This window comes from Bubalus kerabau, chromosome 9 (assembly GCF_029407905.1).
Source record: "Bubalus kerabau isolate K-KA32 ecotype Philippines breed swamp buffalo chromosome 9, PCC_UOA_SB_1v2, whole genome shotgun sequence".
In the NCBI taxonomy this organism is placed as follows: domain Eukaryota; kingdom Metazoa; phylum Chordata; class Mammalia; order Artiodactyla; family Bovidae; genus Bubalus; species Bubalus kerabau.
Window position 1 is genome coordinate 104987664 of NC_073632.1, and position 15100 is coordinate 105002763.

General features: G+C 46.0%; 1 protein-coding gene across 4 annotated transcripts in view; it reads left to right on the top strand.

Moving 5' to 3' along the window:
- Positions 1-15100, top strand: part of MAP3K4 (mitogen-activated protein kinase kinase kinase 4) — a 107173-nt gene that overhangs the window by 56391 nt on the left and 35682 nt on the right. For all 4 annotated transcript variants that reach the window (XM_055536145.1, XM_055536146.1, XM_055536147.1 and 1 more), the window contains exons 4-7: positions 3103-3345; positions 6162-6308; positions 11090-11247; positions 14910-15026. In XM_055536145.1, the coding sequence (XP_055392120.1) occupies positions 3103-3345; positions 6162-6308; positions 11090-11247; positions 14910-15026 (665 nt within the window). The remainder of the gene's footprint in view (positions 1-3102; positions 3346-6161; positions 6309-11089; positions 11248-14909; positions 15027-15100) is intronic.

Consider the following 15100-nt stretch of genomic DNA (forward strand, 5'->3'; position numbering starts at 1 on the left):
ACTCATCAGCTTGCAGTAGAGAACTGAATCTGTGCTGGCAGTGACTAGACTAGTAGCTGGTCTCGAATACTCGTTTTATGAAGGGGGGTTGGTCAAGTAACTTGGTCAAGGTTGCAAGACCAGTAAGCGGTAGAGTCGAGGTGTGAAACCAGAACTCCCTGCTCCTCACGTTACTGTGTACTGCCTCCCCAAGTTACGCTTGGTCCCACACAGCGCCTTAAATGTTTTTCCTGACGCCTGTGTATCTGGCGGATTCGGGTCTTAGCTGCTGCGTGGGGAGTGTCTGTTGTTCCCTATGGGACCCGTCCCTGTGGTGCACGGGCCCTCTGGCCGCGGCCTGCAGGCTCCAGAGCGCACTGGCCCAAGGTTGCAGTACTCAGGCTTAGTTGCCCCGCGGGATGTGGGATTAGTTCCCCGACCAGGAATCGAACCTGCATCCCTTGGATTGCAAGGCAGATTCTTAACTCCTGAACCACCAGGGAAGTCCCTTTAAATGTTTTTTTGACTTAGTGGCCAGTGTTTAAAAAAAAAAAAAAAAATGTCACGTGAAAATCTGGATTCTTTGTTTTCCTTGAAATCCCGGGAGGTCTGTCAGCACTGGCCCTGTCCACGTGGCGTGCTCGTCCCCGCTTTGCACACGCCCGTCGTTTGGGAGTCGGGCCTGTCTCACATGTTTGGTGGGCTTGTCTCTCTGGCCTCCTGTCATGGCCTGTAGAGTTCTTCTGCCCCTCCTCTCTCAGCTTACAGTAACTGTGCATTGGATTCCAACATGATCCTTTTCTGTTGTTCATTTTTAAACATAATGTTTGTTTTCAGAACTTTCGGGAAACAGAGAAATAGGAGAGGGTTTAGGCTGTTCTTGCACCTCGCTGCCCTTTCCCCTCCCCGTGTTTTATTACAATTGGGAATTTAAGATCCAAGTTTTCCTATATATATATATATATATATATATATGCTTTTAAATTTTTTTGCAGTTTCCAATATTCCTTGCTAATACTTGAATTGGAGTCCTTAGCCAAGTTACCTTCATGGAGTTGTATCTGCCTCTATACCTTCTTTCTTTTAGATTCACGGCTTCTCACTTCCTTGGGCATCCATTCTTACCAATTTTGATTTGACTCCAATCTCCTAGTCGTCCTCGGGTAGTTTTTTAGAGAAGGTAAGTGAGTTATACTTGAGTTCTTCCCTATTCAGAGGGTGTTTTCCTTTTTCCTCACAAATCAGGGATAGCTTGACTCTGCAGAAATCTCTCATCCACCTCTTCCTTTCGTTCTTTCTGGAACTCCCATTTTTCTTGTGTTACAGCTTCTAGGTCTGCCCTCCAGGTGTCTTACTTGTCACTCAAAATTTCTGTTCCTTCTTCTTTTGCCCTAGGTTGTAGTGGTCATTTCTGCAGTTAATTTCTAAATTATTTCTAATTTGTATATTCAGATTTTAACATCATTCCTTCTATTTTCACTGCCTTCGAGGATTTTATTTAAGGAATCTTGGTTGGTTGGGTTTTTTTTTTCCCCCCAGAGAAGTTTAGTGAGATTTGCATTAGGAGTATTTTTGCCCTTCTCTCCTGTGTCCTGCATTATGAAATCAGTGTCAGCTTTTCTGATTCTTCACCTAGGTCTCCCTCGTTAAAACTGCCGTTCCCTCTTCCATGATCAGGAGCTTTGTAACGTCTCTTCCTCTCTGGATGGGTTGGTGCAGCAGGCAGCGCCAGTAGGAATGCGTCTCCTCGAGCTGGGTGGGCCTGGCCGCTGGATCTCCGGGCTGTCTTACAGTTATTGAGAAGGAGGGATTGTCCCTTCCCAGTGAGCCTGAAGCAGATGAATCAGCAGGCTGGAACTACAGAGAACGCCAAAACTGTTCTTCAGAATTTTATCCTAGAAAGTTTGCCGAGTTTTGTAGAGCTCTAAATAAACATTTTATCTGATGTCATTGTCCACACCAGAAGAAACGAGCATTTATACCACCAAAAGCGTTCACACAGACATGTCTTAACCCTGACCACATTTATCACAAGTTATCATTTTTTTAAATTATGCAGCTATTTTAGAAATTGTTGCCTGTTACGGGAAACTAAAAGTATGTATTAATTTAAGTGCAAAAATATGTGTGGACAATAAAAGAATGTGAGTTGGGAGACCAGTTAAGAGGAGTAGCTGTAATTAGTGATATTATAAGTTGAAGAAAAGTTGAGATTTTCGAATTTTGATGGCTTCAGTTTTCTCAATAAAAGGAGAAGGCAAGGTCTTGGAGTGATTGGTCAGGATGGTGTTGCCAGAGGTTTAAAAACACTGGGAGAGCTTCAGATCTGCAGTTTCAGGGGGAGAGCGTGAGGAATCTGATGGGTAACTGTATGAACGGTGAGCAACAGCAGGATTCCTAGGAAACATCAGACAGACAGATTCTGAGTGGGACCGACCAGGTTCATTTTATGATTTTTTTTTTAGCCTTTGATGTAACCCAGGAGAACAGATGGACAAAAGACTTGATCAAACCCACAGTTTTTATGTTTCACAAATGGCTATCTGGTTTTGTAATCTTCTCTCAAATTTAACAATTCTCTGGTTTTCTCAGTCTAGAGATAGTTGTAAATAATACTGTGTATAACCTCAGAACTAAATGCTCCAGTTAAGTATGATAAAAAATGTATGATGAAAAAGATGAGCTTGATTGTTTTTCTACTATGCTTTTTGGATAAAGGTGTTACACAATTTTATTTTTAGTTCTTGTGTGTGTGTATGCTAAATTTCTTCAGTTGTGTCTGACTCTTTGCGACCCTACGGACCGCAGCTCACCAGGCTCCTCGTCCATGGGATTCTCCAGGCAAGAATACTGGAGTGGATTGCCCTGCCCTCCTCCAGGGATCCAGGGGTCAAACTTGTGCCTCTTAGGTCTCCTGCATTAGTTCTTGTTACCGTTTTCTAATACTCCTAGAGCTTTTTAGCTCTGTGTTGAAAATGGTGAATTATTCTAAAGATTATTTCTCCTGTAAAATTATGATTTTTATTGGTTTGTCAGCGAATTTTAGAGAGCAGTAGTTTGTAAGTGCAGTGTTAGGAAGTTCTCCTGGATGCTGTTTCACGCTTTGTTGCATTTGTGTTGCAGTTTTCTGGATTTCCAGATCCCATGTGGGGTTCAGATTATGTACAGTTGTCCAGAACGCCGCCTTCCTCGGAGCAGAAGTGCAGCACCGTGTCCTGGGAGGAGCTGAGGTCCATGGATTTACCCTCCTTCGAGCCTGCCTTCCTAGTCCTCTGTCGAGTCCTTCTGAACGTCATTCACGAATGTCTCAAGTTAAGGCTGGAACAGAGGCCCGCTGGAGAGCCATCCCTCTTGAGTATTAAGCAGGTTTGTCTCAAGGACTTTCAGAAAATGCCGAGTTCTTTACTATATTTTTTCTATAGACTCAAATTTTTCTTTTTAGGATTTTCCCCCTCTAATTGTTGCAAATAGTGAAAATTTGCATGGGGGGATGTTAGTGTTTCTAAGCTGCTCTCTGTTGGGTAATTTAAAATGTTCTTTTTCCATGCAGCCTTTAAAAATGAGGTGGTGGTTCCACCCTTTCTGTCTTCCACTTCCTCATTCTAAAAGGGGTGCCCACGCTGGTATGACCCTCTGTGTCCTGTTCCCATCAGTCTTTGAAGACTGGAAACTTAAAATTCATTCATAAGAGAGACTTTCAATTCTTTAATTTATCATTTTGTTCTTTTTGAAGCTTTGTGTAGACAGGTGAAGGTGTGAGGTATGCAGGGAGGGGGAGTGTGGACATTTTGCTTGCTTAGGCACTGGTACAGTTTAAGCAGTAATGGCAGCTTCTGCTTTCTCAGTTACTATTAATGTGGGTGGGGTTTGCAGGGAGTTTGCTGCTCCACAGGTAATAGAGGAATGGCTGGAAGCAGTTGTATCTACCAGACTGAGCGTTTATATTGATGCCTCACGATGTTCCCATATTGACATTCATTATATGAAATAGCCACATTGGATTTTGATTTTGTGTGTGTGTGGCCTGCGATGGTCCATCCCCAGGAGTTAGGTCTGGGAGCTCACTGGCCCTGAATGTCAGATGGGCAGCGGGGACGAGTGCCGATTGAAGGACAGGCGGGACGAGACGTACAGAACAGGCCCTGGCGTGGTCCGTTCCCGGTGGCTGATAGGACTGGAGGCTGGCCCTGCACCTCATCACCTCTCTTCCCGCCCAGCACCAGCCAGAGCTCTGTGTCCACCTTCGCGCTATTTCCTTCTCACCGTCTTGGTTCTGGTCACTGGCTACGGTCCACATGGGCCGTTCTTTTCACTTGTCCTCCATATCACAGCAGTTACTTAGGATATTTGGTAAAAATACCTTACCTCCCCTCCCCACGGAACAAATACATACTTAGGGAATGTAACCAGGTGAGACGGGGGAGTTGACCTTTTACTAATGGGGCTGTTGTGAGGATTAAACAGTCATTTATGTTAAAACATTTTGGAAAATAAAAAACCAATACTTGGATTGATGTAGCTTTGTTGTTGCTACTTAGTTGCTAGGTCATGTCAGATCTTTTGCAACCCCATGGACTGTAGCCAGCCAGGCTCTCTGTCCCTGAGATTTCCCAGGCAAGAATACTGGAGTGGGTTGCCCTTTCCTCCTCCAGGGGATCTTCCCAATCCCTGGATCAAACCTGTGTCTCCTGCACTGGCAGACGGGTTCTTTACTGCTGAACCACCTGGGAAGCCCAGTGTAGCATTATTAGAGTAAAAATAAAATAGAAATTTTGACTATAATGTATTCAGATTGAGTTGTAAGCACCTAAGTGACATCCTTAACAGAAATTTACGTTAGTACTTTTTAATAGATTTAATTCTAACCGTTTCTCCCCTATTGTGAGTAATTATTTTAAAAACATTTTTAAGGGGATCTTGCTTTATAAAGCAATCCATGTTTATTTTAGAAAATCTGAAAAGTACAGAAAATTTCAAAAGTACAGAGAAAAATGAAAGCTATCCTCTTATTCTGCTATTCAGAGGTAACTGCTATATAACATTTTGGTATATTTCTCTCCATTTGTTTTTCTATATGTACATGCTTTCTACACATGTAATGATTTTAAAAAGAAAAGCATATGAGTTTTCACCTTAAATGTTTTTCAGAAATAAGGCTCTAAATGACCGCACTGGTGCTTTACTGCATCAGAGCATCACAGTTTACCTGGTCTTCATTGTTCTGAATGATATTGTGATAAATATATTTGTGGACCAGTTTTAGCCTGGATCTCTGATTACTGTTTGAGTATAAACTGTGAAAACTAACTAGTGAGTCACACATTTTTGGATTCTGGTAAGTTTGCACCAGTTTACTTTCCCTGTAGCATCGCTGTGGTTCCTTTTGTGTCTTGATTAATGCATCTTAAGGCTAATGTTAACTGTGATCTAGTCCCACAGCCCCTGCTGGTTAGAATTTGAGGGAACGTGCCCAGCGTGTTATTAACGGAAGGACTGTACAGGTCCTGTCATTCCGTCTCACCTCTGTTCTCACAGTGCCTCCCGGGGCCTGTACACGGCGGCGGCTGTGGGTTTTACTCATCCTTTTGTTTTCTTTAAAATTCCCCACCGCACCCCCCCCCCCCACTTCTATTTAATTCCATCAGATTTATCTTAGGTGGTTTTTTTTTGTTTGTTTTTATGATGATACAGTTTTTTTGATGGTAAAAGCCACAAATCACAGTAGTTAACTGTGCTAAATTATTACAAAGGCCCCCGGGCTCTGTGGTATGTGAGTACATTTGAATCTTTATTAATGTTTTGTTGTTGTTGTTAAAAAGGACCAGTCTCATGAGGAACTTTTTTTTGTCTTATATTCCTTGTCTTATAATGTGAGCTAGAAGAAAAATAAATCTTTTTCTGTAGAATTTATTTTCTGTAGAACTTTTATTTCTAGAAGAATATATTTTAGCATATCAGTTTCCTGCATATATATTTTCTTTGTGTACTCTCGCTGTGATATTAAATACTTTTATTTTCACTGTGAACGAACGGATAAAGAATCTGGAAAGTATTTTAGGGTTCTCAGAGGCACCGCTCACTTCTCCTGAATTTTTTGAGGATTTGCGCGGGAACTGTGTGAGAACCAGCCGGTCGTCTGGTAGCACGTGTGTGACGGTGGAACTGTGCCTGCTGTCTTGCAGCTGGTGAGAGAGTGTAAGGAGGTGCTGAAGGGTGGCCTCCTGATGAAGCAGTACTACCAGTTCATGCTGCACGAGGTCCTAGACCAGCTGGAGAAGACCGACTGCAACATCGACGCCTTCGAGGAGGACCTGCACAAAATGCTGATGGTCAGGGCGGGGCCGGGGGGTGCGGGCGATGTCTGACTTGTGTGTCTTCTCCTGGCTCTTCTAAGCTCTCTGCTTGTGTTCCTGTTATTCCTTCCTGCTCTGAGTGTCTCCTCTCCTCCTCATCCTTCCATTGAAGATTTACTTTCGAGTGTTAACTGACAGTTTTCACCCCGAGTGTGCATCTGTGCACTTCTTCTCTGAACTCCTCTGGTGGTTCTGATCGTAACTGTCTAATACTTAGTGATGCTCTGCTCCTCTGTCCTCGGGTTTCCCCGGTTTAGGCTGAAAGCTGCACAAGCCAGGGGCTGTGACTGGGGTTCTTCTGCCTTCCGTAGTGTTTGGTGGAGTGTTAGTATATAGTAAACCCGTGTTAGCGCCGCTTGAGTAGGTGCACAGATGGTTACGTGACGTGGCAGGTTGATGAAACAGTAGAGAAGATAGCAAGGCTTGTCGTCATATTGTTTTTGGAGAGCCATCACCCTCGCTTGACATCTCCCTGTATCCTGCCTCAGGATGGCTGCAGCACCTCCAGACACACCACCCTCACTTTCTAGGCTGGAAGAGATGAGAAGGGGGCAGAGGGACAAGTCTCCTTGTCAGCTAGGTCCAGAAGAGCAAAACCTCCCCTGGAAGCCCCAGTCAGCAGAAGTCCCCTACATCCTCCTGACGAGACCTGCTGGGTGGCTGCCTCTCTCTAGGGGAGGCTGGGCCTCAAGGATTCAGTTTTTCAGCCTCTAGTAGAAGGAGAAAAGAAAGGGTATGGCTGGGGAGGACTTACTACATCTGGCATCTTGCGAGAAATAATTTTGACTATAAAGTGACTTTTTTTTATTGTTTGGGAGAATACAGAAAATGTATGAAATGTGGCTATGTTTTGAAATACTGTATATATGCCTTGTGTCAGAAAAGCCTGTCATTGAATAGTTATGATAAAACAGCAAGCAAATTAGTTATTGTCTCTGTGAGTAATTAAACCAGAAGTTTAAAAAGACAAAAAGTGCCTTGCTTTCCAAACTGTATTTGATGACCTCACAAAGGCACTCGCCGCATCTTTTATGGGATGTTCACTGAGGCAGGAAGGGTGCGCACTGGGCAGGTGAGATGTGCCGTCCAGGTCATCCACCTGCAGCGCCTCGTGTGCCTGGGAGAGGTCGACAGCCTGGGTTCAGGGAAGTCCCGAGACTCTCAGCTGGTTAGAGGACCTTAGCAGTGCTGGGAGTTAGTTTTGACTTTGCTTCTAGTTTTCTGTATGAGTCATCATGTCCCTTAGTTCATCGCCGTAATCCCACAGATGAAGGACTAGAAATTATCAGTGATTTTAAAAGTTGTGTCCCAGAGTGTCCTAGATGAAGTAGTGCAGGGGCATAACTTGAGAACTGGTGGAACCCAAAGAAAACCAGTGTTTCGTCAAGAAGGAAGGAGACTGTGGCCTTCAGAGAGGCGGGCGTGTCATTTAGTGCACCATCCCGCCCTCCTTTCCACGCAGAGGGCTCATACAGCGATGAATTAGAGCTGTGGCATCTCGGGGTGTGAGCAGGCTGGAGGGCTGCGGGGTGTGGCCCCAAGGAGGACACCCTGAGCTCATGCCCCAAGGAGGATACAAGGCGTGTGGTGTGCAGAGACCGTCGTGTTGTCTGCACGTATCCTGTCCTGCGAGCCTGGAGAAAGACCACTCAGGGTCTCGTCTAGTGGTGTGCACGCTAGTCCCTGGGTTACAGAGGAAAAACATAGATTTAGGGAAAGGCTCAGGGGTTGAATCCCTCGAAGTTGGCAGGACTCAGGGATGGGTTGGGTATGGAGCGGGTATAGAGAGAGGTTGCTGGGTATCCAGTTCATGCAGCCAGGTGAGTACTGGAGATGATGGGTCCAGTGAGTTTTTTAAATTGAAGATACCCGAGACCATTTGAAAGCCTTTGGGATTGATTTTGTTGAATGAAAGAAATGGAAAAAAAAAAAAAATCTCATGTACATGAAAGGAAAGGGAATACTGAGAGTGCAAGGTTCCTTGGGTTCCACAAGGAAATGGGTCTCAAAACACAAGTGTTGGGCTTAGCAGGAAGCCCAGTTCCTCTGCTGTTAAAAAGGGAAGAATGGTAATTTAACAGTATGTATGTTCATGTTATTTATCTCAGGATGATGAGAGCTTTTATATCTAATAACAGAGTTTTTTTTTTTTTTTTTTTTATGAAAAGAGGTGACATCACCTGTGAGAATGGGTTGTGGTACATTTTAGCCATGTGAGGAAAATGGAGAAATTTCAAACTTGTGTTTGTAGAGAGAAGGCGAATGGGCTGAGCAGAGGTTCAGGTATCACCAGGAACGTGTGCTCTGTGCTTGGCGGATGTGACTGTAGAAGAGCGGCCCCTCCCTGTGGTGTGGCTCGTAGAGACCTCGGCTTCTGGAGGACAGTGGACATGGGGAAGGGCGCTGGGCTTGTCTCGCTCTGGGGTTGTGACAGGCACATGAAGAGGCATTGAGGGGTGGCAGGGTGTGGGGAGGTGGCAGGGACACAGCTGTGCCGACAGGAGCACTGAGTGAGGAGGACGGGACCGAGGAAGAGAGGAGTGAGTCTGAAGAAGAGGAGGAGCCAGGGTGCCAGAGCTCCTGATGAAGTGAGGGGAGCAGTGTAGTGGGGGAGCTGGGCAAGCAGACTGCAGCAAGGAGAGAAGGTTTTAGCATCAGAACATTTGAACTGGGTTTGGGGCGGTTCTGGTAAATACCAGGATCAGAAAGGAAACCTCATCAGAGAGGAGGAAAGGTGCTTGGAACTGGAGGCTGTTGGAGAATGGAACTGAATCCGTGTGTGGGGGGGGGCGTGCACCAGATGTTATTTAAGTCACACAGCTGAGCCTGGGACGGAGAGAAGGCCGAGGCGCAGGCTACCGTGTGATGACTGCCTCTGGGCCCTGGAAAATCAGTAGATGATGATGCGGAGACGGGGCATCCAGGGCATTCCTGATCACAGAAACCTTAACGGGGCAGAGTGTTGCTTTTGTTTTTAAATAAGGCTGTGTGAGGATGCTGGTTTGAAAGATGCGACCGTTGGCAGCCCTTGCGGTGTACTGTAAGGCAGCTGCCCCTTGAGAGGGCTCTCAGGACAGCACGGTTTCAGGGAGGCCAGGGAGATGAAGCTGCCCTCCAGGAGTGGAAAGGGAGGTCCCGAGCCTGATGTGCAAAAGACCTGTTTTGTTGGGATGAGATGGGCATAGACCTGTTAAGTCGCAGGTTCCACTACACAGCTGTGTTCATAATGGACCTGTGACTGGAGATTCATGCCGCATGCCTGGGTGGAGGAGGACCCAGAAACTCCAAAGATACAACAGAAGATAGTTTTCTCTAAGTGAAAAACTCCAGAGTTTTTGCCTACTGAAAATTATTGGATCTCAGAAAACCCTCATTTCAGAGAACCCTAAGGTGTAGCCTGCTAAGGTTCTTGAGATCCAGGCCTGGAGAAGGGAGCCTGTAAACCTCCAGGCAGGGAAAGGCAGCCGCCTTCAGGGGTGGGGAGGGTGGTGGCCAGTCTGTCAGCAGTTTTGTTTATTCTAACATGACGCATGGTGTTAGAAGCTACCGGAGTAAAGTCTTCAAGGCTCTGAGGGAGAGGATGTATAATTCAAGCATTTTATACCCAGTCAAGGTATCCTTTCAGTAAAAGAATCCACAGACAGTGATGTTTTATAAAATAACAGTTGTGAGCCTGTCTTGAGACAAAGTACAACACGGTAAAATCCTGCTAAGCAGCAGATAAAACAAGAATTTTAGCACTGTGAAAGCTGTTGAAAGATGAACTGTGGTGGACATAAACTCCTCCTTAGAACAATCAAGTATTTTGGTTATAGATCCTAATTTATATGTCATAAACCTTGAAAAATTATGTCATGAGAATGTGGATGCTGGGAACATAATAGTGGGAAGAAGTGTGCTTATTGCCTCCTCTTAACATGTAAGACGGAGAAGGCAATCGCACCCCACTCCAGTACTCTTGCCTGGAAAATCCCATGGACCAGAGGAGCCTGGTGGGCTGCAGTCCATGGGGTCCCTAAGAGTTGGACACGACTGAAGCGACTTAGCAGCAGCAGCAGCAACATGTAAGAAACCATCTAAACCTTAAGTAATTAAAGAAATAAAGGTCCCACGCTCTTAAAGGAATATTATTCACAGTATGTTAAACATGAAAATTTCTATGTTATTATTTTGATTTTTTTTTTTTTTACTTCATTGTATTTTTCTGTACAGTGTGAATGTTTTATTTTCTTAGTAACTTGCAGCTGCTGCTGAGTCACTTCAGTCGTGTCCAGCTCTGTGCAACCCCACAGACGGCAGCCCACCAGGATGCCCCGTCCCTGGGATTCTCCAGGCAAGAACACTGGAGTGGGTTGCCATTTCCTTCTCCAATGCATGAAAGTGAAAAGTGAAAGTGAAGTCACTCAGTCATGTCCGACCCTCAGCGACCTCATGGACTGCAGCCTTCCAGGCTCCTCCATCCATGGGATTTTCCAGGCAAGAGTACTGGAGTGGGGTGCCATTGCCTGCTCCGGTAACTTGCAGCAGTTGTGAATAAAATGTTCAGTTGCTGAGGAGTTGAGTTATACGATTAAAGAAAAATCCTATTTAGACCTCAGTTAATAGTGATGGAGAATCGCGCTTCTCTCAGAGCTTCATGCCTCAGTGGTCCCTCTTCCTCTTGTCTGACTTACAATTTTCATGTTAACAGGGATGAAAGTTGTGAGTTGCTGAATCCTGTTCTCAAATATCTCCTTTTGCGTTTTTTGTATCTTAAGGTATATTTTGATTACATGAGAAGCTGGATCCAAATGCTACAGCAATTACCTCAAGCATCTCATAGTTTAAAAAATCTGTTAGAAGAAGAATGGAATTTCACCAAAGAAATAACCCATTACATCCGGGGAGGAGAAGCACAGGCTGGAAAGCTTTTCTGGTAGGAATCCTTGTGTGGCTGCCTTCCTTTCTCGCTCCTGGTTTGCTCCCCGGTTCTGTTCTACACGTGCGAGTGTCTGATTACATGAAAATGACAAACATTTGTACCTCTCGTGTGCCCCTCTCCTGGGCTTTGTCATCCTTAGAGCAGTGGTTCTCTGCCGGGGGCGAGTTGCCCCCGGGGCGTGTGGCGGTGTCGGGAAACGGTTCTGATCTTATTCACTGGGCGGAGGCCAGGGACGCTGGGAAACATCCCATGATGCACAGGACGGTGCAGCCCCCGCCCCCGGAGAAAAACTCCACCCAGCGAGGCAGTTTTGAAGTAGACAAATCCTGCCACAGGATGCACCCTCTTGATTATATAAAAGGAGGAGAATTTAAAGCCTCTTGACGAGTGGAGTAGGCCTGCAAGTATCAGTCTTTGTGTCCGTCTTGGTGGGCACTTCTGCAGCCTACCAAGTAGGTGTTTTCACCGACACTGTTTTGGGAATGTTATGCTAATCACAGAAGCTCTTTATAAACCGGGTGTTTATATATGATGAAGGAATCGAACTGTAAACAGAAGCCAAGCATGAAGCAAGGGGGAATGCTCACTAGTCTGTCTGCTCTAGGACACGAATATGTCTTCTCAAGTGCAGGCACCTGAGTGTTGAGAGCGAGGTGTAAGGTCTGTGGTCTTTGTGGTGGGCTGCTCCCCTGCTGAGGGACTGGGGACCGGGCCTCCTCCCTGGCTCTAAACCCTGCGGCTGCCCTGTGGTGCCCCCTTCTCTCGCCTGCCGCATCGGCCGTTTCGTCTGTTGCCTTTTTAGGAGCTCTTTTATACCCAGCTCACGTTTCCTTCCCCCGCCCCACCCGGCTCTGTGTGTACCCTTCAGGACTTCGACTGTTACAGAGTTCTCTTCTCCCTGCAGAAAGTCACTGTCCTCAGCCCGCAGGTCTCTTTGTATCTCAGAATGTTGTGTTGACTCTTCTGCCCTGAGCACCTGGTCTTTACGCTTTCCTCCATCTCTGAGTGAACAGTGAACTTGCTCTTGTCTCAGAGCTCAGCTGGCTTCAGGCCAGGGTTCCCAGTCTGTCCTGGTTTCCTGTTCGGGTTGGTTTCCACAGTCAGCCTTACGAAAACATGTATTCACTGCCACTTTCAAAGTCTCTTGCCCCTCTTAGTTTTCCATTGTTCTGTTTCACCTATAATTTCTTCTATTTGTATCTTCTGTTCTCAGTCTGTCAAGCATTGCTGAAAAAAAAAAGATGTTTGAAAAGGTTACTGTTTCATTTCACTACCCATTCTTGTTATTTAATTTCTTTGTACCGTCATCACGTTCCTGTCAGTATTCCTTTTCATCTTTGGCTTGTCCTTCGATTCCTTTTCAGCGCAGTCTGTGGCCTCCAGCCTCACGTCATGTGCTCTGGGAAGCTCCAGGGCCCCGTCGCTGCCTGTGCTGAGGGGCTGCCCACCGGCACAGTTCTCATTCTGGGTGTTCGTCGCGTTGCGGCGGTGTTCCGCTTCGTACACTGTTTCTCCCGGGTTGGAGCCGTCTTGGCGTTAACCCTGCCTGCCCCCATTCTTTCTCTCACGCGCCGTCTCTAATTCCCTGTGGCTGTCCCTCGGGTGTAACCAGCACCTGACCTCCGCTCACCACTGCCCGCTTCCCCTCTTCCCGGCCTGCTATTTCTTCCTTGTATCGCTGCAGCAGCTCCCTCAGGAGTCGTTTCTGCCCTGCGTCCTCTCGGGCTTATTCTCAGTGATCCTGTTAAACTGTACATCAGACCATTTTTTGTTCCTGTTGTTCAGTTGCCCAGTCGTGTCTGACTCTTTGTGACCCCACGGACTATAGCATGCCAGGTTTCCCTGTCCTTCACTATCTCCCGGAGCTTGCTCAGACTCACGTCCATCGAGTCTGTGATGCCATCCAACCGTCTCATCCTCTGTCGTCCCTTTCTCCTCCTGCCTTCTCTCTTTCCCGGCATCAGGATCTTTTCCAGTGAGTATGCCCTTCACATCAGGTGGTCAGAGTTATTGGAGCTTCAGCTTCAACATCAGTCCTTCCAGTGAATATTCAGAATTGATTTCCTTTAGGATTGACTGATTTGATCTCCTTGCAGACCATTTTTACCTCTGTTCGAAATACGCCAGTGGTTCTCCTTACTTAAGTAAAAGTGAGAGCACCTAAACAGTGGCCCATGAGACCAGGCACAGTCTGGCTTTTCACAAGCTCTGTATCCTCATTTCCTGGGCTCTCCTGCGCGTCCTCTGAGGCCACAGTGGCTTTCTGCCTTTTCTTCCTAGGCCCGGCCTGCTCCTGCCTCAGGCTCTTTGCACTTGCTCATCCCTGTGCTTGGACTGTTTTCTATGACTTATTCCCCACTTCCTGTAGGTCTTTGGCCAGATGTTATCTTCTCCACATTTAAAGTTGAATCTCCTACCTGCAAGAGCACCTTAGTGTTCTTCCTTAATTTTTCCTCTCCAGAGCACGTATCAATAGTTGAAGTACTCTATTTTTCTTTTTTGTTTGATTTATTGCTTCTTTTTCCCCTCCATTTACTGAAGAAATTTTATCTCTTTTGTTCGCTGCTCATTACTCCAAAACAGATACTGATTAGTTGTTGAATAATTTATCCTGAATATCCTTGTACACCACTGCTCTTTACAGGCATGTTTTTAATCAGGCCGTTTTCCCACTTGGTCACTGTTACAGCCCACTCTCTCTGCCTACCAGAGGATGATCACACAGTCGCAGGACGTCCAAGGCCCCCCCCGGCACGGCTGGGTTACCGTCCTGGTCCTCACTCCCCTCTTTCCAGCTCTGCAGTTTCTCTTCACGAACACGCCTCCTGCTTAACACACCCTCGTGCCCTTCGATCATCCTTCCTGTTCTTCCTCGACTTGCCTTCCCCCTCCTCCCTCGTCCGTGCTCCTCCTGACAGAACCCCTCTTCCCTCTGCTGTTCTAGTTCCTACAGTTCTGCACTGCCCGCAGGGCCTGTTAACCCACACCCTCAGACAGCTCCCCCAGTAGTTACCTTCTGCCTCATCTGATGTTGGTTGTGGACTTACCTGCTGTGTTTCACTAGGTTATAAGCTCCTGTCATCATAGAAGTCAGTAAGCTGGTGTTGACTTTTCATTGAACTCATTTAGACTTATTTTGTACGTTTGGGTTTGCATTTTAACCCCAGTATTTAGACTGCACTTGATGAGGAGCGCCAGTGATTACAGTAGTTCATGTTCGTTGACTGTGGAAATTGGGCTGGAAAGTTTTAAAAGCAATTGCATTTAAGGAATTCACTTTGTTTCTTATGCTATCATTTAGTTTATTGAGCCTTTAAAAATATTTTGTAATAAATATATATTTGAGCCCACTTTTATACCATTTCGAACATTTAAGATGAAAATAACATGATCATTACATAGCTACTGTGAATGTAATTTAAGACTTTACAGTTTATAATGAAAAACTGGTAGTTGAACAAACGTAGATACATCCACAATCGCGATTTCTACTTTTTCATGTTAGTCATGATTTTATGTTAAAAGAGATGTCTCACTGTCATTGATTTTGAACTGTTGACGTAACAGCTCAGTCTTCCAGTTTCTCATTCCAGAGTTAGACTGAGTGGGGACGGTTTTTCTTCCCTGGTTTACGTCTGTTGCTTCTGTTCCCGTAGTGACATTGCAGGAATGCTGCTGAAATCGACAGGAAGCTTTCTGGAGTCCGGCTTGCAGGAGAGCTGTGCAGAATTCTGGACCAGTGCCGACGACAGCAGCGCTTCAGACGAGATAAGGTGGAGGCCGCGCGTCCTCTCCCCCCCCAGCCCCGACCTCGCTCACCTCCCAGCCCCGACCTCACTCCCCCCAG